At 55.1% G+C, this 22582-nt stretch overlaps 1 protein-coding gene across 1 annotated transcript; it reads left to right on the top strand.

The window, feature by feature from the left end:
• The first annotated feature begins 4997 nt into the window (after nt 1–4997).
• Mknk2 (MAPK interacting serine/threonine kinase 2) lies at nt 4998–15848 on the top strand. Its single transcript, XM_021205105.2, has 14 exons — nt 4998–5099; nt 5282–5398; nt 9165–9252; nt 9343–9444; nt 9524–9621; nt 11199–11278; nt 11467–11540; nt 11766–11870; nt 11954–12009; nt 12124–12219; nt 12445–12639; nt 13022–13186; nt 13509–13552; nt 13833–15848. The coding sequence occupies exons 2-14, from the start codon at nt 5348–5350 to the stop codon at nt 14056–14058; spliced, it is 1380 nt and encodes a 459-aa protein (XP_021060764.1). The 5' UTR covers nt 4998–5099; nt 5282–5347; the 3' UTR covers nt 14059–15848.
• The last annotated feature ends 6734 nt before the right edge of the window (nt 15849–22582 follow it).

Below are 22582 nucleotides of genomic sequence, written 5' to 3'. Positions count from 1 at the left end.
AGGCCAGCCTGGTCTACAGAGTGAGTTCCAGGACACCCGACTGCTCTTCCAAAGGTCCAGAGTTCAAATCCCAGCAACCACATGGTGGCTCATAACCATCCCTAAGAAGATCTGATGCCCTCTTCTGTAGTGTCTGAAGTCAGCTACAGTGTACTTACATATAATAAATAAATAAATCTTTTAAAAAAAAAAGAGAGAGAGAAAGAAAAAGAGTGGCTAAGGATGCTCAATAATAACAACTTACTGGCTAGAGTTGGCTCTGGGCCCTCTCCAAGCCCCTAAAGTCCTATTGGCCCAGCAGCTGGGCCCCACATCCAGCACAGAACAAGAGGTCTGGAATGGCCCGAGCAAATGTGTTGCCTGGCAACTGCTGCCTTCTTGGTATCAGGACTGCAGATTGGGTTGTGGATCAGCATGGCAGGGCACGTGTCTATTGTGCCTTCTGGGGGGGCCTGTTACAGTCCGGGGGCAGGGACATCAAGCATGGATCCTCCTCCTGCCAGCTATCTCAGATTCTTCCTCTATGGCCTGTGCTCAGTGTGGCCAGGCCAACTGCAACAAGTGACTGCCAGTTTAGAAGCCAAAATCGGTCATCTTATGACTAGAGGTCACAATTCTGACAAGTGTTAAAAAATAAGGCCAGCATGGCTGGGCTGGGCTTTCCCTGCGGCTGGCTCTGGCGCTTGTCCTTGTGTGGAGAGACCTGCGGCCTCCTTTCCTCCCTCTTCCCCTTTAATCTCCCTGACTCTGCTGTGAGCCTCTGTCTCCCTTTGAGGAGGAACCCACAGTGACACTGGGCTCCCAATGATCCATGACGGTCCCCAGCTCAAGTTTCTTGGCTCAGGCCTCAGGAGGTGAGGTGGCACACCCCTCTCAATGCCTCACTGCAAAAATTAGTCCCCATGCAAACTCCAGGTTCTAATGTGTTCTAGGTCCCTGCCAGCAAGGACCAGGTGGCCTCCTGAAGCCACCGGTATCCTCAGGACTCGGTCAGAGGATGCAGGGAGGAGGACACGGGACTGACCAGTGACTGGCTCACCAGTCACTAGGACAAGGTGCTGGCTTTGAACCAACTGCTGAGCCAGTCCTTCCCAGCCGCACTGTACAGCCCTGTCACCCCCTTAGGGACAGTGAGCGCAGAGCTGGACTCCAAAGGAGGTGGGTCTTGTGTGGTGTGATCTGGTCAGGAGGACAAGGCCCTAAGGCTGCCAGGATGTTCACAGCCTGGTCAGACCATAACTCCCTGGCCACGCCCACTGCTCCCAGGCTTCTCCCAACCCCCAGCATAGGACACTGACAGGCCCAGGTTCTGACCTTACTCTGCCCAGTGACTGGGACAGTGAAGTGGCAAGTTTGGCTTGCTTGCATGCCTGTCACCCCCCTGGGGCCCACTCGTTAGAGGTACAGTGCTGGATGAGTGCTCTGCCTGGAGGCTCAGAATACATTTACCAAATTCTACTACCTCAGCCCTAGGTGGTTATTCTGAGTGCTAGGTTGTGGGCTCTTCCCCAACCTCCTTGGTGTCCATGGGTCTGTACGGGGTCCCCTGAGCCTAGTGTGACAGCTTGACCCCTCCCCCAAGGGTATGTGGGGTTTTGTGGCAGTCTTAGCACCTGCTCCACAAAGCTACCAAAGGCACGGCTCTAGCTCGTACTTGTGGACAGGATGCTGAAAGCAAGGGGAGGGGCGATGGGGACAGAAAGCAGGCAACACAGCCAGATAACCGAGGCTGGGAGAATGTGATGGCCACTCCTGTCACCTCAGAACAGCGGTGGCTGGGGCCATCCCACTCGACAGAGCTAAGCAAAGTCCCTGTCTCAAAACAAAACAAAAGGTGCTGGGGGCGTGGTCAGAGGCGGAGCCCCCGTCTAGAATCCCCCCAGTGAGGCGCTGGGGGCGTGGTCAGGGAGGAGCCACTTCATAAAATCCTCCAGTGAAGGGCTTTGGGGCGTGGCTCAACAACGAGTTCCGTCCTAGCAGGTGGAAAGGCCTGGGTTCTATTCCTAACCCGCTGGCAACGAAGGGAAGAGACCGAAGGAGCCAGCCTGTTAGGAATTGGACCAAGTGATGCAGGAAGCTGAGGCTTCGGCCTGGGGCCCCACCTCACTTCCTGTTTTTCTTCCCTCTGTAAGATCTCCTAAGAGTCTGCTTGAACTACAGCTCTGGCGGTCCCAGTTGGGCCTAACACCTTGGACAGTCCTAAGCCCTTTCCAAGGTTGGCCACGTCCCCTGGGAACCCGGGGTTGGGGGTAAGCTTAGGACCTGACTGTCCTGGCCATAATCTATCCTTCACTCGGGCTGGACCAACCCCTCACCTGGCCAGCCAAACCTAATCTGTAAAGACAGAGGAAACAGAGGCTATCACACGGCTTCCTGCAGGCATCCCTTGCCAAAGAACCAGCGACATCCTCCTGGGGCAGAGGCAGAGCCAGTAGGGGAAGTCAGGTCTTCCTGTCACCCCAGCTCCCAACCCCCATGCTGGGAGGCCTCTGAGAGTCCCACACCGCTGGGAGCCTAGCTTGTAAACAGGCTGCTGAAGGGAGAGACTTGACAGCAGGTTGGCAGCTTGCCAGGGCACGGCAGGGCAGGGTTGAGTGAGCAGCTCCCAGGCCCTGCCTGGTGCCTACAGGGTGGACATCCCCTTCCTGTTCCTACTGGCTGCCCTTTCGAGATAAAAGTGTGGTAAAAGGCAGCTCCCTCTGAGTAACCCTGTAGACTCCAGGTGGCCATTTGCAAGTTGGAAGACATACTGGGCTGTCAGACTCACAGAACTTCTTTGTTTTGTTTTTTGTTTTTCGAGACAGGGTTTCTCTGTGTAGCTCTGGCTGCACTTTGTCCTGGAACTCACTCTGTAGACCAGGCTGGCCTTGAACTCAGAAATCTGCCTGCCTCTGCCTCCCAAGTGCTGGGATTAAAGGCATGTGCCACCACTGACTGGCTGACTCACAGAACTTCTTGCAGAGTGTGTACAGTGCAGGGGCCACATACCCCAGTTCTAAAGGTTTAGCCTCCTGACTGGTAAGGACTCCAGGAAGAAGTAACCCAGGGTCAAGTGCATCTTCTTATCCCCTGAGCTTCCTCAGTTTCCCTATTTTTTTAATTGTTATTTTCTCTATTTACATTTCAAATGCTATCCCGAAAGTTCCCTATACCGCACCCCCCTCACCCCCCTCTTCCCTATTTTTAACAGGACTCCTGGAGGCAGTCTCAAGACAGGGCACCGGTCTGGATTTGAGCACAGAACTCACACCTTAATGAGAGCTTTGTAATTTGCCTTTTCTTCCCAGCATCTGAACTAAGTTGCAGGAAACAAAATAGCTTAGGGCTTTTTGCTGCCATCAGTGTGAATGGCTGACCCAGGTGGGCCACGCTTGAATGTGGGTGTTATATCGTTTTATTTGAATTGTTAGCTTGAGATAGGGTCTGCTTACGTAGACCCAAGTAGACCCAAGCTACAGAGACAGGCTGGCCCCCTGTGGACACACACACATGCTACAGCTAGCTGCAGGTGGAAGCTATTTCTCTTACATGTGTCCCAGGAATGGGCTCAGGTTATATTTGGTGGCAAACTCCTTTAACAACCGAGTAGAGACCCTCGTTTGAGTTTGCCAGGAAATGATTCCTGACGGCCTTGAGCTCAAGTTCTATCCCCTGCCCAAATCTGTCCTGGTAATGAACCTTGTACAGGCATGACAATCTGAATTAGAGACAAACATTTCTGCCAATGCAATCACTAACGACGACAATGAGGCTCGGGAGTCAGACAGATGACTCAGAAGTTAAGCCAACCTGTTACTCTTACAGGGTCCAGCCCAGCACCCACATCAGGAATCCTGTAATTTCACCTTTCTTCTGACTTTCCAGGCACCTGTATGCATAAGGCACACTCACACAGATGAGGACGTGTGTGAGTGCACACAAACACACAAAGAACTGCTTGAGGCTCATGAGGCTCCAGCCTCAGTAGAGGGTGGTGGTAAAAAACTTGTAAACAGCCGGGCCTTGTGGCGCAGGCCTTTAATCCCAGCACTCGGGAGGCAGAGGCAGGCGGATTTCTGAGTTCGAGGCCAGCCTGGTCTACAGAGTGAGTTCCAGGACAGCCAGAGCTACACAGAGAAACCCTGTCTCGGAAAAACCAAAAAAACTTGTAAACAAACTACCCTGGAGAGGGAAAACCTCTTTGTGCATGGAAGCAGCCGAGGCAGCAGGCACAACGCAGTCTGACTGTATCCGAACCTGAATCGGGGATCCTAGCCCCTTCTCGTCCCAGCTATCCCCACCGAGGGCTGCAAGGACCCAAGAGGTTCAAGAAGGAATCATCACGGATTGCAGCGCTGGAGCATAGGCCAAGGGCATCAGTATTTTGGTTACTAGGTAAAATTAGGGCTGGCTTGCCTTCCTTCGGCAGCTGACCGCGGCACCCGGCTCAAGGACAGGGAGCAGAACCTGCAGCGCGCAAGCCAGCGGGCCAACTGTTAGACGGGAGAAGGCGGTGGCCTCACGGCCCAAACAGAAGCCTTCAGTACCCTTCTGCGCAGGCGCAGGCGACTCAGGACGCTGTCCACCAGCCTCCCCACACAGTCCCCCGCCACCCCCCAGCCAGGTCACGCTGCCGCAGTCGAGTATCTTTCCACGCTCCGCCCCCACCGTGGGAGTGCGCAGCCGCACTTGAAGCTTCCCGCGCCACTTCCCTCGGAGTCTCCCCTTCCCCCCTGCCAGCTCGAAGTGCGCAGCCGCGTTTGGAGTCGCCAACACGCTCGCTGCGCAGCTCAACTCCGCTCCCTGCTAAGCTCCGCCCCTTAAGCGGGAGCGCGCAGCCGTATTCTGCATTCCCCGTCGTGCTCTTCTCGCGGCGGCCTTCGACGCCCCTGGAAGCTCCGCCTCTTCTGCTCCCTGAGAAGGGCGGAGACTGGCGCGGAGGGGCGGGGCAGCTCCGGGACCGCGCCTATAAAGGTGGCCGCGCCGGCCGCGCGCGCGGCTCCTCTCGGCGGCAGCGGCCCAGTGGAGGGGTCCGCGGTGGCGGTGGTGGCGGCGGCAGCGGTGGCCGTGGCGGCGCTGTTCCCCGCGCAGTCCTCGGAGCGGGGTCCGGGCTGTGCTAGGTGAGGTGACGGCGCTGCGACCCCGGCCGGTGTCCGACCCCGGTGAGCGCGGCGCCAAGGGCGACATTCTCCGAGGGAGGAAGGAAGCCCGAGCCAGGCGCGGGAGCTCCGCCGAGCCCCGGCCGCCTCCGCCCGGCCGAGCGCCTCTCTCAGCCTCGGTCCTTTGTCTCCTCCGCCCGCAGGGTCGCCTCCCAAGCCGCCCCCCGGGCCCCGCGTCCCCTCCCCCGCTGGTGGGGCCCGGACTGAAGATGGTGCAGAAGAGAACAGCCGAACTTCAGGGCTTCCACCGTTCGTTCAAGGTGAGGGGTCCTGTCCGGGAGTCCCATTGCAGTGGCGGGTGCGACGGATGAGCAGAGCCTACCCAGGAGGCTGGTGCAGGGCCTGGGAGGGCTGCTTGCATTGGACTTCTGTGCTGGAGGTGGTGGGGGTCAGCAGGCCGCAGCCCTGTCCCCATCCTCCTAGTAGCTCTCTGTTCTAGGACCCCCACCCCCACCCCCAGGCTTGTGATTGGTGGCTCTGTGTCCCTTGCAGTTAGCCTGATCACAATCGTCTGTTTCTGTGTGAGATCCTAGGCAAATCAAGTGTTTCTGTTCCTTGCAACTTCCAGGCCTGCCTTGTGCTGGTTGGGAGAGTCAGTAAGCTGCAGCCTCGCTTCTAGCTGCCTACTAACTCTTCATGAACTGCCCCCAGGCTCCCCTGTGATCTGTGGCTGTGTCCCTTGCAGTTTCTCAGCTTGGACTTTCCTACTTCTGTGTGTGGTCTCTGGTGGACTTTACATTTGTTTCCTGCAGTGTGTGCTTGTTACAGGCTACAACCTGTCCCCAGCTGCCTTGTAGATCTCTCTTCCAGGACCTACTTCCACCACTGATTGGTGGCTCTATGTCCCTCCCCATCAGCCTGGTCTCAGTCTTGTGCTCCCCACCCACTTTCTGTATGTGGTCCCACACTTTCTGTGTCCCCCCAGGTTGGCCTTGTTCTGGATGAGAGCATGTCAGTAGGTCATAGCTCTCTCTTCCCTGAGCTCTCCTAGGTTGGCTTGTGATCAGTGGCTGGATGTTCCTTGCGGTCTCTTAGCCTCGGCTCCCCTACTTCTGTGTATATAGTCCCAGAGAAACCCTGTGTCTGTCCACTGTAGTCTCAAGCTGGCCTGTGCGGTTGGTTGGGATCAGAGGGGCTGAAGCCTTGTGGGGAAACAAGTGCTTTGCCCCACTGCAACCTCCACACTTGGTGGTTGGTTGGCCTGTGGAGACCTTCCCTCAAGACACCCCAGGCCCAAAGTGTTATTTCTTATCAGAACTGGAAGTTTCTGTAGTGTTATTAATGGTGGCTGGTTGAGTCTTATCTTAGATGAGTGAATCTGGGGGTGGTGAAGGTGGGCAGGGTGCTAGGCAGAGCCCCCTACTTGGGGCCTGGCCTAAGGGACACAGTGATGTCAGCCTGCCCACCCCACCCAGAAGGCTGGATTATGTAATGGCTTCCTGGGGCAGGGACCTGTTGCCCTGTAGAGAAGGCAAGAGTGTATATGTGTGTGTCTGCACCCCTGTGGGAGGGGCATGCAGATAGGGAAGAATTCCCAGGCCTGTCCAGCCAGTGCCCCTGGCCAACTGCCCCACCCCTGCCCCAAATGCCTGTTATCCTTGGCCAGCTTGCTTTGGGGCTGAGCAGAAACGAGAGATGGACCTGAGAATGTCACCTACAGTGGTTTTTTTGCCCTCCTGGGTCTTTGCTTGAGCCTAGAGGGTCAGCAAGGCCGCCAAAGCAAACCCTAGCTTTCTGGATGGTTCGAGCCACCTCCTGCCAGGCCTGCTGACTCAAGGCCTCCAGCCAGACCCAGGGGAGGCTGGCTGGACCAGGCTGGACTGCCCACACAGCACTTGGGACTGCAAGCTGCCCTCTGTGTGGCCACTGTGGGTTGGCCTGGCTGTTGGGCAGCCCTGCAGGTGGCCAGGGACTGGTACCTTAACTCCCTCTTGGGACCCCACCCTATGCAGCTGCTTCCTGGGAGCCAGGCCACTGCTCTTCAGGTAGCCTTGGTCTGCAGCTAGGCAGACAGCACACACACCCGCCAGGCCTCCTGCCTTAGTTACCTGGGTTTCTGGTTCTCTTTCTGGAGTTTTAAGAGGTTCTGGTGATGGAGTCTGGGCCTCATGCCTGCCAGACAGGTGCTCTGTGAACTCAGCTAGAGCCCAGCCCTGTTTTCCTGTCTTTAATGTGTAAGCTGGGAGACTAAGCTAGCCCTTGGGGATCTCCCTGAAGGGTGTGCTCCAGCCAGCCAATCCCTGTGCTGGGCTCTGGCTGTCCCATGTGTCCCAGTCTTTAACTGGGGGACAGTGACTGCAATGTCAGAGGTTCTACTGGGCCCCTGTCACCCTTGTAAGGTTCCCAGAGCTGGAGACAGCTAGCTGCCTCCCATCCCTGTCTCTCATGACAGTCCACCTAGAGGAAGGTCACCAGGCTGTGGTCATGGAGCAGGTACCCTGGCTAGCCTTTGGTCTCAAACCTGGTTTACCCTCCCTTCCGTAGCTCACCAACCCCCCACCTTGTGTGGTGCAGGTTGATGCCCTGGGCCTTGCAGGCAGCAAGTTTTATCAGGGCACTGGGGTTGTGCACCCTGTTCCCCATGACCTGCTAGGGTGCCCCCTTTTGTGCCAGTCTCCTAGTGGCGACTCTCTGTTCTGGGAGCGGAAGAGCTTACAAGCTCTCCGGCTGTGTCCTGCTTGTCTCCAGGTGTCTGGCCCCTCCTGCTGTAGCCCTTAGGGGCTCCCTGGGGCTTTGTGGAGAGAGTTTTCTCCCAGATAACCCTCTTGTCAGCCCCTCCCACTGTGGATATTCAGAAAGGGGTGAATTAACCCATGTTCCCCACACCCACCTGCAGCCCATGCCTTGTTCTCTGGGTGGGTTATTCCCTCTGAAGCTGGAGTTTGCCTCAGTCTCCCAGCTTGCGCACTACACGGAGGTGCCAGCAGCAGCCATCATGAGGAAGTGTTTTGTTTCAGCATGCTCCTGTTCAAACCAGGTTTCTCTGGCCTTCAGCTCCCACCTCTCCTGAGCAGTCTTAAGGTCTTCCACATATCTGGCAGCTGGGTCCTTTGGTGTCCTACTTGAACTATGGGTATGAATTTGAACCCTGGCCTCCCAAAGAAGGATCTTTAGACATTGCAGGCTATGGACGGGGCATAACCCTGTACACTCATACCAATGGGTGCCTTGTGTGTGAGCCCCCTTAGCAGTGGCTACATGTACCAAATTGGTGGCCCCTGGAGTAGGCAGTCCTCCAGAGATAGAAGGCTTTGGATACACAGAACAAGTTGAAAGGGTCCCTGCCCCTGACCTCCAGAGCCTCTCCGCAGTCAGGTACTGCATTTACATTCCTGGAGAGGTTGCAACATAGGAAGGAGAAGTAGTGTTGTCCCCTGCTATAGGGAAACTGAGGCCCAAAAGCCAAGGGTGTGGTCCTGAGATAACCTAGGAGGCTGTGGGAAAACAAGCTGGCAGCCCTGCCCCAGGCTCTCCTGCCGATGCCCCCACCTTTGATCCCACGCATGTCCCTTAGGTCAGCCCTCAGTCAGCTGGCTGGACAGGTGTTCCCATGCTACCCATGAACAGATGAGGCAGGCCATGTGGCTTAGACTTCCTGTCAGTCAGCCCCAGGCTGGAGAGGAAGGTCACGTTCCCCACAGTCAGGAGACAGGATCCCTTGGTGTGGCGGGCATGACTGCGTTGTTCTCTGTGGGGTGTCCCTGGCCTCCTCTTACCCCACACCAGTAACAGGAGCAGGGGACAGCCACATGGCCCACTGTCTCCTAGTAAAACCCCTGAGTCGGTATTCTATGGACTCCAAGGGACTCTGCCTCCCTCCCACAGTTCTGTGCCACTGAGGCTCTGAGACACGCCTGTGAAGCCTCTGCTGGGTGAGGAGCAGCCGTAGCCTGCTGCAGCCTGCATGCCTATAGGGCAGCCAGCTGTTCTTGGTCTCAGCACTGTGATGGGGTGATCGTTTATACAGGTTGCTGCATATTTGGGGCATTCTGGCAGAACCACCCTGAACATGTTCCCCTTCAACAGGGGCAGAATCCTTTCGAGCTGGCCTTCTCCTTAGACCCCGCCCAGCACGGGGACTCTGACTTCAGCCCACAGTGTGAAGCCCGACCTGGTGAGCACCCAGGAGGTGGACAGGACATGGGGTCTCTGGGGAAGTAGGCTAAGGCAGACTACCTACCATCTGGGTTTCTCTTCTCTGCAGACATGCCTTCCAGCCAGCCCATTGACATCCCAGATGCCAAGAAGAGAGGCCGGAAAAAGAAGCGCTGTCGTGCTACTGACAGCTTCTCAGGCAGGTTTGAAGGTGAGCTGCAGAGAGGTGCCAGCTCCTCTGGGGAAGGGACACTAGGCTACAGTCCCTTACCTCTCCACTCGAATTCCAGATGTCTACCAGCTGCAGGAGGATGTGCTGGGGGAAGGTGCCCACGCCCGTGTGCAGACCTGTGTCAATCTCATCACCAACCAGGAATATGCTGTCAAGGTAAGCTGGGGTCTGCCTCCAGAGACCAGTGGCCTTTGAGTCCCCAGATGACAGCCTCGGAAAACTAGTGTCTAAAAATGGCCCCAAGACTTGTGACTCAGGCCACCCTGGGAATCCAGGTCAGACCTAGAGTCATAGAAAGGCACAATGACAGCTGGCCCTTGATCACTCCATGTTCTAGAGGCTAGCAAGCCCTAGTGTGACTATCAAGAACTGGAAACTTATGTCAGAAGCCATGCTGGCCCACCTGTCCCTAAGGCTGGGCCTCTGCCTCTAAGGGTGACTGGCCTAACCGAGGCTTACAAACCGATGCAGGTCCCCAAGAGAGTCCTGTGTGCCTTTGCCACTCCTGTATATACCTAGAGCCTTGCCAGGCCCTGCTGTAGCCTTCTGACCCTGTAGGACCAACCAATCACCCTCACGTCCAGGGATGCCTGGTGACCTGTCTGGGAGGGGCTGCCGCTCTGGAAAGTGGCTTCCACATCTGAGGGTGACAGGGAGAAGCAAAGGGAAGAGTCGTTTGGAAGTTAGGGTTTCGGAGCAGTGCCCCCTGTTCCTGCAGGGCAGCCTCGTCAGAAGGGCGGAAACCTGAGCTGTGTCAGCTACATGTGGCTTCCCACTGCTGTGAGCTAGCGTGATGGGTTGCAGGGAACTGGGGGGAGTCTGGTAATGTCCTCTGTGGTCATTGACACCTGGGGCAGTGAGAGGTGATGACAGCAGCACAGGAGAGTGAGGATGGAGGCTGGGGTGACTGGAGGACATTAAAACCACCCAATGGCATAGATCCCAGAGGGAACCCCAGGGAGGGCCATTCTGCTGCCAGGAGGGATAGTGGTTTCCATGGAGCTGTCCCCAGCCTCTACAAAGGTGGGAGCGCAGTATAGTAGTTTGATCTACAGTGTTTGGGCCACCCTCCACATCTGGCTCTCAGTGATGGAAGGCCCCTTGGTGGGACGGGTGTTTATTACAAGATAAGCAGGATAGTATCCTGGTAGTGGGAACCTGCCCCTTCCACCTGCTGAGTTAGGGTCAGTCAGGGTGTCCACCTGGGAAGAGAGAGCCAAGGGTCCTGGGACTCCTCTGAGAGCAGAGGTTCTACAGGGACAGTGCTTTCTGGGCCTTCTGTCTACCGGGTGCAGTGGAGCTGGCTTCCTGAAGTTTGAGACCACTGGTCTAAGCCAGACCTAGGCCCATGGTGCCAGGTGCCCAGTCTGGTCTAGAAAAGAGAAGGCAGATCTTGGTGTGGTACCGGCTGGGCCAGCATCCAGGTGGCAGAATGCCACCTTGTTGCATGGGTCATGTGAGAGCCAAGACTGCTTGGCCCTGCCTTGCTGGGGCAAGGGCAGCAGCTACCCAGTAGAGGGGACTCCTGGGTCAGGGCAGAGACCTGGCTGCCTCTTCTCTCTTTGCCTGAGCTATCCTGACCATGCTAAAACTGCAGCCTGACTCCTAGCAAGTCTCAGGCCCAGGGCTGCAGCGCTCACACAGGGTCCAGATGGTCTGTGGGGGCTTGCTGACACCTTGCAGGTGGCATCTGGGCAGCTTCTGCAGGTGCCGTGTCCCTCCCTGCATTGTAGATCATTGAGAAGCAGCTGGGCCACATCCGCAGCAGGGTGTTCCGGGAGGTGGAGATGCTGTACCAGTGCCAGGGACATAGGTAAGGTGGCCTGCCAGGCTATCTGGCCAGAGCCCATCACCTCAGCAGGGCACAGGCTGGGTTCAGCCAGGAAAGCAGGCTTTCTGTGGCTTCATGGCTCCATGAGGGAGGGTGTCACCTCCCAGGCCGGGCAGCAGGTGCTGAGGGCCACAGGGTACCTCAGTTCATTTCCCCCTCTCCCAACTCAGGAATGTTCTGGAGCTGATCGAGTTCTTTGAGGAGGAGGACCGTTTCTACCTGGTGTTTGAGAAGATGCGTGGTGGTAGGTACTGGTCAGGGAGGGCTGGGGGTGGGAACTGCAGACCATCAGGAAGTACCATCCAAGGCCCAGCTTTGATACGGGCACTGGGGCTGTGTACCTTCCTGTCCCAATGGCCACGGCCCAATATTGGGTCCAAGGAAGCCCTGGGGCATCCCTGATGGAATGAGGCAGCACTAGGAGCTGGCTGGTCTGCAGAGGTGACCTAGCTCTCCCTGACCTGCACAGGATCCATCCTAAGCCACATCCACAGAAGGCGCCACTTTAACGAGCTGGAGGCCAGCGTGGTGGTACAGGACGTGGCCAGTGCCCTGGACTTCCTGCATAACAAAGGTGTGGCAGGGACTGTGGGGTGCCCCCCAGGCCTGGTTGCTTTAGAGGTACCCACCCCTAACTTCCCTGTTCCACCTCCCTAGGCATTGCCCACAGGGACCTAAAGCCAGAGAACATCCTGTGTGAGCACCCCAACCAGGTGAGGCTGCCTGACCAGCACCCCACCCGGGCTCTGCCACTGCCTTCCCCTGCCACGCATCAGCGGGTGGAGCATGTGCAGGCCCGGTTTCCACACTGCCCATCCCATCCCCAGGTCTCGCCAGTGAAGATCTGTGACTTCGACCTTGGCAGTGGTATCAAACTCAATGGAGACTGCTCCCCCATCTCTACGCCAGAGCTGCTCACCCCGGTGAGGGCAATAAAGGCGGGGCAGGCAGACACGGGGCTCAGGTGCCAGGCCAGCTCTGCAGCTTTCCCCTGCCAGCTTTGCTTTCTGCTTAGCAACAGCTGCTGGTTGGCTGGGCGGGGCCAGGGGTGTAGTCAGCATGTCACCTGCTGATCTGGGGATGCCTCAGTAGCCTTTGATTGGCTGGAGCTGGCGTCCCTTCTGACTTGTGCCTGCCCCACCCCACAGTGTGGGTCAGCCGAGTACATGGCCCCAGAGGTGGTGGAGGCCTTCAGTGAGGAGGCCAGCATCTACGACAAGCGCTGTGACCTGTGGAGCCTGGGCGTCATCCTCTACATCCTGCTTAGTGGCTACCCTCCCTTTGTGGGCCACTGTGGCAGCGACTGTGGCTGGGACCGCGGGGAGGCCTGCCCTGCCTGCCAGGTATGCCCTGCCTGAGTCCGCTCCCCATGCTTCTCTAGGCCTTGTTTCTGAGTTCCCTGGGATGAGAAGTGGGGTGCTAAATCAAGGGCCCCCAGGCTCATTTGTTTTTCTTTCAATGAGTGTTCTGCCTGCGTGTGTGTACATGAGAGCCTGGTGCCTGTTGAGGCCCGAAGTGGGCATATAGGTACCCAGGGACTGGAGTTACGACAATGGGCAGCCATGTGGGTGCTAAGAATGAAACTGTGGTCCTTTGTCGCTTGTGTGACTGTCTCCATTGTCCCCACACTCTGCCCTGTGCATATCACCTCCCCACCACCCTGCTTAGGCATCTGAATTGGGCCAGGTCTGTTTGGGGGTGACTCTTTCCCACCTCCATTCCTAGAACATGCTGTTTGAGAGCATCCAGGAGGGGAAGTATGAGTTCCCCGACAAGGACTGGTCCCATATCTCCTTCGCTGCCAAAGACCTCATCTCCAAGCTTCTGGTCCGAGATGCCAAGCAGAGGCTGAGCGCTGCCCAAGTCCTTCAGCACCCCTGGGTGCAGGGGGTGAGCCTTGGGGTCTGAGGAGGAGTCCAGGGATCACCCATACACTCCATCCCAACTCTGCTGGGCCGGGGTTTCAGAGCAAGCGTACAAGGAGGGTCTGGCATTGTGGCTGGGGGTAGGTCCCAGTGGGGCTTGTGAGCCCCCTCCCTGCCCAGCTGAGAACTCAGCCTTCCCTGCATGGCTCACACCCCTTCTGGGGACAATCTGCAGGGGCCATATGGACACACAGACTGTGTGGGTGGGGTCTGTTTATTATGAACACTTGGGCTGGCATTAGCCAGGCCCCTCAAGTGCCATCTGACCCCCTGGTGTCTTCTTGCAGTGTGCCCCAGAGAACACCCTACCAACACCCTTGGTTCTGCAGAGGTGAGACCTGGGATCTTAGAACATGAATGTGTTTGGGCTTTTATTTTCCTGGGGTGCTAGAGTTCCTAAGCCACCGCCCTGCAGTTTCCCTGCAGGTACTTAGCACTGAGGTCCTGGGCCTAAGTGGGGACCAGGCTCCTGAGCACTGTGATGTAGGAGGTGACCCAACAGCACCAACTTGGTGTCTTGGCACCTGGAAAGGCCTGCAGTTGGGGTGGGTCCCTCTGGAGGGCTGCAGAGAAAGGTACACCCTTGTGACAGTGACCCATCCTATCCCCAGGAACAGCTGTGCCAAAGACCTCACGTCCTTTGCGGCTGAGGCCATCGCCATGAACCGGCAGCTGGCCCAGTGTGAGGAAGACGCTGGGCAGGACCAGCCTGTGGTCATCCGAGCTACCTCACGCTGCCTGCAGCTGTCCCCACCCTCCCAATCCAAGCTGGCCCAGCGGCGCCAGAGGGCTAGCCTATCGGCCACCCCTGTGGTCCTCGTGGGGGATCGCGCATGATCCCCACTAGCCCCTTGTACATATGCCCCTGCCCTGTGGGGCCTGAAGGCTAGGGACCTGGACACCCCACCCCTTGCCATCCCAGGTGCCAGCTCAGCTGGGTCCTCTGGGGGTGTAGGGATCTGTTAGGGGCAGTCTCCTTTTCTCCCTGTCCTTCCCCTGCCCTGCCCACTTGGCTTTGTTTTGTTTGTTTTTCTTTGCCGCTATTGAAAGCAAGTGCCCGGAGGAGGGCGGAGGGCTCAGGCCGCCCAGCCTGCACCCCACGATGCTCACCTGCCAACTGTGAAGGTCCTGCCACCTGCGCCCCCACCTCCACTCCAGCCACTCTGCTGTCTTCCAGGGCTGGGGATCCCGCAGGGTCAGCACCCCACACCTCTCCCAGCCCTCAGTGTTGTCAGGGACAGGCCCTCCTGGTGAGAACAGTGGTGTTGCTTCTCTTCACCAGAGCACCCTTGCGTCTGGGGTGGGGGCAGGGCTCCCTGTCTTGGATAGAGACCTCTGGGGGGGGGCAGGTGGATGGGGACAGTGCACTTGATTGACCCCTAGTCCCCATCACCCACCTGCAGTGTCCCTTGGAGGGTTGACAATCAGAAACCCCTCCCAGGCTGCTTAGCTCCTTGCCCTGGGACAGGCCTCCTGCTCCCTACCCCACTTCCCAGGGGCAGAGTGGGAAGGGGACCCGACCCCCAGCTAGCTCCACCAAGGCCGGAGAGGTGCTGGGCTAAGCTCTCATCAGCAAACACGGGGTCCCCACATGTCTCCCCACCCAGGGCACCTGAGTGCCCTGTCTCAGGGCTCAGCCTGACCATGGCCACGGCCTGCCCCTGGGACTGGGGTTAAGCTCTCCTAGCTACTTCTGTTATCCCAGAGCTGAGGCCATACCCAGGGTTCTCACTTGCCCTCTGCCCCCAGAGGGCAGCGGCTCAGGCGTGCCTGCTTTCAGGAAAGGGAGGCTGGGAAGGGACACGGTGCCCCTGCGGTGCCCAGACCTAACTGCCCGAGGCCTGTAGACTGTTCCTAGCTGAACTACTATGCAATACGAGTTCCCATTTTCTCCATGGCCCTGCTGGTCGGGGGCGGCTGCCAGGGGCCAGGCCACCCTGCCCTGCAACTGCTCAGGTGTCTACAGGGCAGCCCCTGGCCTCAAAAATCCTTGGTCAGGATTGTTTGTCGAGTTTAGTTTAGGCTTTTTTTTTTTTTTTTAAGAAATAATTTGACTTGCTTCCCTGTTCTTGAAGAGTACTTGAATGTCGTCGGGGTCTGGTGGGTGGGGGCCTGGGACCCCCACTGCCCAGCATCCTCCACCCTCCTTCCTAGTCTCATAGGATCGTCACAGTGGAGGTGACATGCCTTCTCCAGTCCTGCCCCACCTGCCTCTGTGGACACTTTTCCAAAGAACCCCTGGGGGTGGGGGCTCCCCCATCAGTATGACTCAGCTGTTGGGCACCTGAGGACTCGGCCCCCCTGCAGGTTCCTGAAGCAACCTGACTGGACAGTGAGCAACATTGACCCCCACACCCCCCCAAAACAGGGCTGTGATTTCCTTAGTCCCTCCAAGCCCGACCTGGAGGATGGGTCAGACCCCTTAACTGTGAATGAGACATGATCCTGGGCTGGCTTGGCCACAAACCATGCAGAAATCTAAAAAGCCTGTTGTAGAGTGGGGGACATGCAAGCACTTTTAACTCCATCGAACCAGGTGAACTGACCTCCGGACTCCTTTCCCAATTGTCAACGCCAGGATTTTGTATTCTGTTTTGTAAGGATTTAATAAAAGTCATTTAAAAATCTCTGTGCAGTGACAGCAGCAGAGGAGGTCGGCTGCCTTCAGGTCCTGAGTCCTTGGTTCTTTGGACTCCTGCACACCCCTCTGGATGTGTCCCAGGGAGGTGACATCACCAGAGCGGAAACACAAGCCTAAAGAAAAACAAGCATAGGGCGGGGACCCAGGGGGCGTGGCTTCGTTCCCTGGGGAGGGTGGTCTGGGGGCGTGGCACTTAGGGTGTGGCTGGATTCCATCTCTTTGGAAGCTCTGCCTGGCCTAAAACTTGTGTAGATGAGAACCTTAGATTTCTACTTCCAACATGCTGGGGTGAACAAGGTCCAAGATGACCAGCCTTGTCCCAGCATGCAGCTCCGGACCTACTTGTCACCCGAGGTAGACCCAGGTGGGAACTCTACTGCTCTACCAGAGGCCTGCAGCCCTGAGCACCCCTCCCAGATTCTCCAAGACCAGGATTTCCCTGTCTCTCCGTAGTCAGACAGAAGAGGGAGGGCTCCACCAGCTTCCAGAAAACCACAAAAATAAATTCTAGTGCAACCTCTCCTAGGACGAGCTGTTCCTGGCAGGCGGCAGAGGGCAGAGAGCGGTCACCGCCCAAGCTGCCCAGGCCTGCTGGGGCGTGGTGCCACCTGGGAGGGTTAGTGCTTGGCATGTGGCCCCTGAGCACAGGGAGATTGGGAGGGGCAGGGTCTTGGCACAGCCAGCTCAGTGATAGAGAGCTGCTCAGCAAGGCTGAAGCACTGTAAAAAAATAAAATAAAACAGAAGTGGGCCTCTGATTGGCTAAGTACACGACCTCAGTTTGATTTCCTGGCCCCCAGAAATCATCCCACTGACCACACCCACATTCACTTTCAGCATTAAGTAAATGAAAATCATAAACGTTTTCTGCTTGGTGGTGGAGAGGGAAACAGGCAGGTGAATCTGTGAGTTCCAGGCCAGCCTGGTCTACAGTTAGACACTGTCTCAGAAAACAACACACGTGGTGGCTCACGCCTTTAATCCCAGCACTTGGGAGGCAGAGGCAGGTGGATTTCTGAGTTCCAGGCCAGCCTGGTCTACAGAGTGAGTTCCAGGACAGCCAGGACTACACAGAGTGACCCTGTCTCCAAAAAAACAAAACAAAGACAAATTAACAAAAAAAGGGGGGAACTGGAGAGATGGCTCAGCAGTTAAGAGCACTGACTGCTCNTNCNNAGGTCCTGAGTTCAAATCCCAGCAACCACATGGTGGCTCACAACCATCTGTAACAAGATCTGATGCCCTCTTCTGGAGTGTCTGAAGACAGCAACAGTGTACTTACATGTAATAAATAAATAAATCTAAAAAAAAAAAAGGGGGGGTACATTGAGTAATTATTTGTGAGACTGTGAGGACTCTTGAGTGGAGACCTCCCAGGACCCCTGTAGACTCAGGGGTGTGTGCCACACGTGTAGCATGCCAATGTTTCTAAGGCGGGGCCGGCAGCTTGCTGATCAGCCAATCTGACACACTCAGTATCAAATGACAAAGAGGTCCTGCCTGGAGCAGGGGGGAGATGAGCAAGAACAACCAAGGTCCTCTGATGTCCACACGAGCCCCTGCCCGAAGCACACAGCCATGTTCGCACACCTGCACTGGTCAGTAAATAGATAAATGTCACATGACAGACCAAAGACACCCATAGTGCCATCAATGAGACAAACTGACATTTCAGGAGAGGTGACAAATGGTCATGACTGGCAACATGGTGTTCATGGAGGCCACCAGAGGAAGATTCTCCTTTGGTGACTAAAACTGCTTCAGTGACAGAGGACGTGGATGGAGATCGGAGTGGAAAGAGGAAGTAGATAGCTAGAGGTGTTCTGGGGCTCAGAAAGGCTGAGGCCCCTGGAAGAAAGTGGAGGGTGGAGACTTGTAAGAAGAACTGAAAGGCAGGATGGTCGGTTGACAGTACAAGTCACAGCCTGTAAATCACAAGCTTGTGGCCCCAGTCTGCCTGCAGGCTTCAGGCAATGGGGGGGGGGGGTCATGGGAGTTAACAGCAGAGTTAACGAGCGGAGTATAATTAGTCTACAGTCACAAAAAGGAAACTGGGGGCAGAAGGGACTGGAGTCTGGGGTTCTGGTGGTAATGAAGATCACAGGAGGGAGGGGTTCAGAGGCATCCAAAGGCTGTAAGAGGGAAAGATAGATAGATGGGAGGGAGAGAAGGCCCCCAGGGCTGCAGGTGGGGCTGCAGGGGCATAAACAAAGGAACCGGCAGGAAGTAGATGCTGGAGACTGGTGGTGGTTACTCCTGACTCCATCTCTGAGGTACCCCCTATTAAGCAAATATCCAAATATCGGGAGCTGGGGAGATAGTTCAATGGTTAGAGCACTGGCTGCTATTGCAGGGGACCAGGGTTTTATTCTCAGCACCCTCATGGTGGCACACAACCAAGTGTAAATCAAGGCTTGGGGGATCTGATGACCTGGTCAGCCTCGTTGTGCACTGCACACAGACAAATATGCAGGCAAAGCATTTTAAAATTTTAAATAGGAATGGAGGGGTGGCTCAGCAGTTAAGAGCAGTGGCTACTCTTCCAGAGGTCCTGAGTTCAATTCCCAGCAACCACATGGTGGCTCACAACCATCTGTAATGGGATCTAATGCCCTTGTCTGGTGTCTGAAGACAGCTACAGTATATACACACACACACACACACACACACACACACACATAATCTTTTTAAAAATTTTAAACAAGCAAGCAAAAGCCACTGGGCAAAACCCAAAAAACAACAACAACAAAAAAGCCAGGCATGGTGGCACACTTGGGAGGCAGAGGCAGAAGGATTTCTGAGTTTGAGGCCAGCCTGGTCTACAAAGAAAGTTCCAGGGTAGCCAGGGCTAGACAGAGAAAACTTGTCTCGAAAAACCAAAAAAAAAAAAAAAAAAAAAAAGCCACTGGGCAGTGGTGGTGCACACCTTTAATCCCAGTACATGAGAGAGGTAGGGATATCTCTGTGAGTTCAACCTGGTTTACAGAGTGAGTTCCAGGACAGCCAGAGCTACACAGAGAGACCATGTCTCGAACAAACAAGTAATAATAATAATACATTAATAAATAAACAAAAGCCAGACATGATGGCTCACACCCTGATTCCCAGCATTCAGGAGACTCAGGTGGATCTATGTGAGTTCCAGGACAGCTAGGGCTACATAGAAAGACCCAGCCTAGCCGGGCATGGTGGCGCATTTCTTTAATCCCAGCACTCGGGAGGCAGAGGCAGGTGGATTTCTGAGTTCGAGGCCAGCCTGGTCTACAGAGTGAGTTACAGGACAGCCAGGGCTAGACAGAGAAACCTTATCTCGAAAAACAAAAAACAAACAAAAAAAGATATTTATTTATTTTTTATTTATATGAGTACACTGTCACTGTCTTCAGACACACCAGAAAAGGGCATCAGATCCTATTCCAGACAGTTGGGAGCCACCATGTGGTTGCTGGGATTTGAACTCAGGACCTCTGGAAGAGCAGTCAGCACTCTTAACCACTGAGCTATCTCTCCAGCCTCCCCCCAACCCCCATTCTTTTCTCTTTAGAATTGTTTTAAGTGAACTGTGATGGAGTCAAGTTAGAGTAGAGGAAGGGCCATCCCCCCTGGTCAAAAAATGGAAGAAATGAACTTAGGTTTGTCCAGAAACTTCAGGTTGTTTGGTAAGAGTCACCTGACCTGGGCTGGCTCAGTGGGTAAGAGCACCCGACTGCTCTTCCAAAGGTCCGGAGTTCAAATCCCAGCAACCACATGGTGGCTCACAACCATCCATAACAAGATCTGACTCCCTCTTCTGGAGTGTCTGAAGACAGCTACAGTGCTGCTTGTGGACGTTGTACATCGTGGTGCGCACTAGGCTCCGCACCACGATGTACAACGTCCANAAAAAAAAAAGAGTCACCTGACCTACGTGACCCCCTATCTAGATTTGGGATGGCTGGTGGGACCTGGGGTCCTGGGTTTCGGTCTGTACCTATTCTCTGTAGGGCACGCTTGGCTGGCTGTCAAGGCTGGCTATGAAGTTTTTGTAACATTTATTATTGTGACTCCTGATGCAGAGACTCAGTTTCCCCATGGCGAATGTGACATAGTAACAGTTTCCTTGCTGAGAGGCTGCAGAAGACTTGGGCTCTCTCCACACTCTAGAGCTGCTGAGCCTGAGCCCTCAGCCTGCTCAGATGCAGGCCCTCAGGAGGAACAGGCTGGGCGGAGTGACATGGCAGGCTGGGCGGAGTGACATGGTTGTTTTGGTGCTTGGGGTGGACAGCAGGGCCTCCTGCGTGCCCAGGGGTTGCTCTTTACATATCTGAGCTTCACCCCACAGCCACCAACTCTGTCCCACACTGCACAGGAACAGCACACAGAATCCCTGGAGCCTTCATTGGTGCAGTCACCAAAGCTCTCTCTATTTCCTTTAGAGGGAAGGAAAAGTGCCTTTGAACCATGCCTGGTGGCACAGGCTCACTGTGTCATCTACCAGGTGGCTAAAGCAGGAGGGTTGTGAGTTTGAGTCCAGCTTGGGCAACTTAGTGAGACTGTTTCAAAATTAAAGGTAAGAGAATAGGTCTAGGGGTGTGGCCCAGCACCCAGCAAAGGCCTTGGGGTCTGCTCTGCACCTCACATGGGGTGTAATGCTCCCAGGGAGTGTTCCTCACACTGCGTGAGGATGGAGTTCAGAATCCCAGTACCCATGCAAAGCTCTGACTTCATGGCACATTCCTGTAACCCCAGGGCTGGGAGCAAGGGATGGGAGGGTCCCTGAGGCTTTATAGCCAGCCGACCTAGCTGCCTCTTCGAGCTCCAGGTTCACTGAGAGGCTTCGCCTCAAAAGCCAAGGTGGATGGTGTTGGTGGCAGGAAGCAGACTAGGCCCTTAGGAGCACTTGCCGCTCTTTCAGGGACTGGAACTGGCTTCCCAGCACCCACGCTGGACAGCTCGCAGGGGCGTGTCACCCAGCTCCAGGGCATCCACAGCCTCCTGCTGGCCTCCTCCTGGCATCCACATAAATAAGACAGAAGTGTGTTTAAAGTGAGTCAAGTGGAGAGAGGCTAGCAAGATGGCTCAGTGGGCATTGGAGCTTGTCCCAGAGCCTCCCATTCTGAGTTCAATTATTAGAGTCCACATGGCTCCCACAAGTTGTCCTTTTATGTCATTGTCACATTTGTATGTGGTCGGGGAGTGCTGCTTTAATCCCACATTCAAGAGGCAGAGGCAGAGGAGGGGCTCTGAGTACAAAGCTAGTCTGGTTTACAGAGTGAGTTCCAGGGCAGGCAAGGCTATATTGAGAAATCCCGTCTTTATATAAATAAACAGATAGACAGACAGACAGACGGACAGACAGATATTTTCTAAAAAGAAAAATGAAGTCCCAGGCTGGAGAGATGGCTCAGGGGTTAAGAGCACTGACTGCTCTTCCAAAGAGTCTGGGTTCAAATCCCAGCAACGACATGGTAGCTCACAACCATCTGTAATGAGATCTGATGCCCTCTTCTGGTGTATCTGAAAACAGCTACAGTGTACTCACATACACTGAAGACAGCTATAGTATAATTGCATATGTCAGAGCAAGTGGGACCAGAGAAAGGGTCTGTGAGAGCAGGGCCTGAGTGAGAAGAAAAGACATGATATAAGACTAATTGTTTTTTTGGCCAGGCAGTGGTGGTGCATGCCTGTAATCCCGGCACTTGGGAGGCAGAGGCAGGTGAATTTCTGAGTTTGAGGTCAGCCTGGTCGACAGAGTGAGTTCCAGGACAGCCAGAACTGAACAGAGAAACCCTGTCTCAAAAGACCCCCCCCCCAAAAAAAAAAGACTAACTGTTTTTCTAATTCTATTCTGTCATGGATGTTTTGTTTTCTGTGTTAAATGAATGCATTAAAACGAATTCCACACTGATCATGTAATTCTAACACAAAGAAGCTCTGCAGCTTCCGGTCTGAATGCCTGCTCTGACTCTATACTGTTCTACTTATAGAGTTGTACAGGCTTCGGTCTGCTTAATTTTGGTATGTACTGTTTTAATTTATTTGCAAGTATTTAAAATATATAAGCCGGACGTGGTGGCGCACGCCTTTAATTCCAGCACTTGGGAGGCAGAGGCAGGCGGATTTTTGAGTTCGAGGTCAGCCTGGTCTACAGAGTGAGTTCCAGGACAGCCAAGGCTATACAGAGAAACCCTGTCTCGAAGAAAAAAAAAAAAAAGAGCAGAGAGCACGTTGGTGTAGTGCTCCCTCTAGCGGCCATGAGTTGGGCTGATTACAGGAGAGAAGAGAAAACTCTGGAATTCACAAACACCCTTTAAAGACGTTGGCAATGGCCTGGAGGAGGTGGTGGTCTTTAATTACAGGTGTGCTGCCTGTAATCACAGCGCTAGGGAGGCAGAGGCAAGAGGCTCTCTGAATTCCAGGCCAGCCTGGGCTACAGAGGTTATTCAAAGACAGCCAGGGTTGTACAGAGAAACCCTGCTTCAAAAACAAAACAAAACAACAAAAAACAACGACGAAACAAACAAAAAAAGGAGGTTGGCATTGAAACCTGAAATTCTGCCACATGGGAAAGTGAGAGGTTTGCTCAGAACCTGATACAGCCAGGATACATAGAGAGACACCTTCTGTGAAAAGAGCAGGGGTAATAATGATTCCTATTAGTGGTGCAGCTCAGGGGTGGAGCCCTGCCTAGAATCCCTCAATGAGGGGGCTGGAGGCGTGGTCAAAGTGGAACCCTGCC

This window comes from Mus pahari, chromosome 9, assembly GCF_900095145.1.
Source record: "Mus pahari chromosome 9, PAHARI_EIJ_v1.1, whole genome shotgun sequence".
Lineage (NCBI taxonomy): Eukaryota > Metazoa > Chordata > Mammalia > Rodentia > Muridae > Mus > Mus pahari.
Note: the sequence above shows the minus strand (reverse complement) of the source record. Positions and strands in the feature narration are given on the sequence as shown.

Bases quoted from the DNA above. Each gene is read 5' to 3' on its own strand.
- Mknk2 (XM_021205105.2), top strand. From the start codon at position 5,348: ATGGTGCAGAAGAGAACAGCCGAACTTCAGGGCTTCCACCGTTCGTTC. The intron at 11,871-11,953 runs GTGTGGCAGGGA...CCACCTCCCTAG, and splicing joins GGACTTCCTGCATAACAAAG to GCATTGCCCACAGGGACCTA. The intron at 12,220-12,444 runs GTGAGGGCAATA...CCCACCCCACAG, and splicing joins CGCCAGAGCTGCTCACCCCG to TGTGGGTCAGCCGAGTACAT.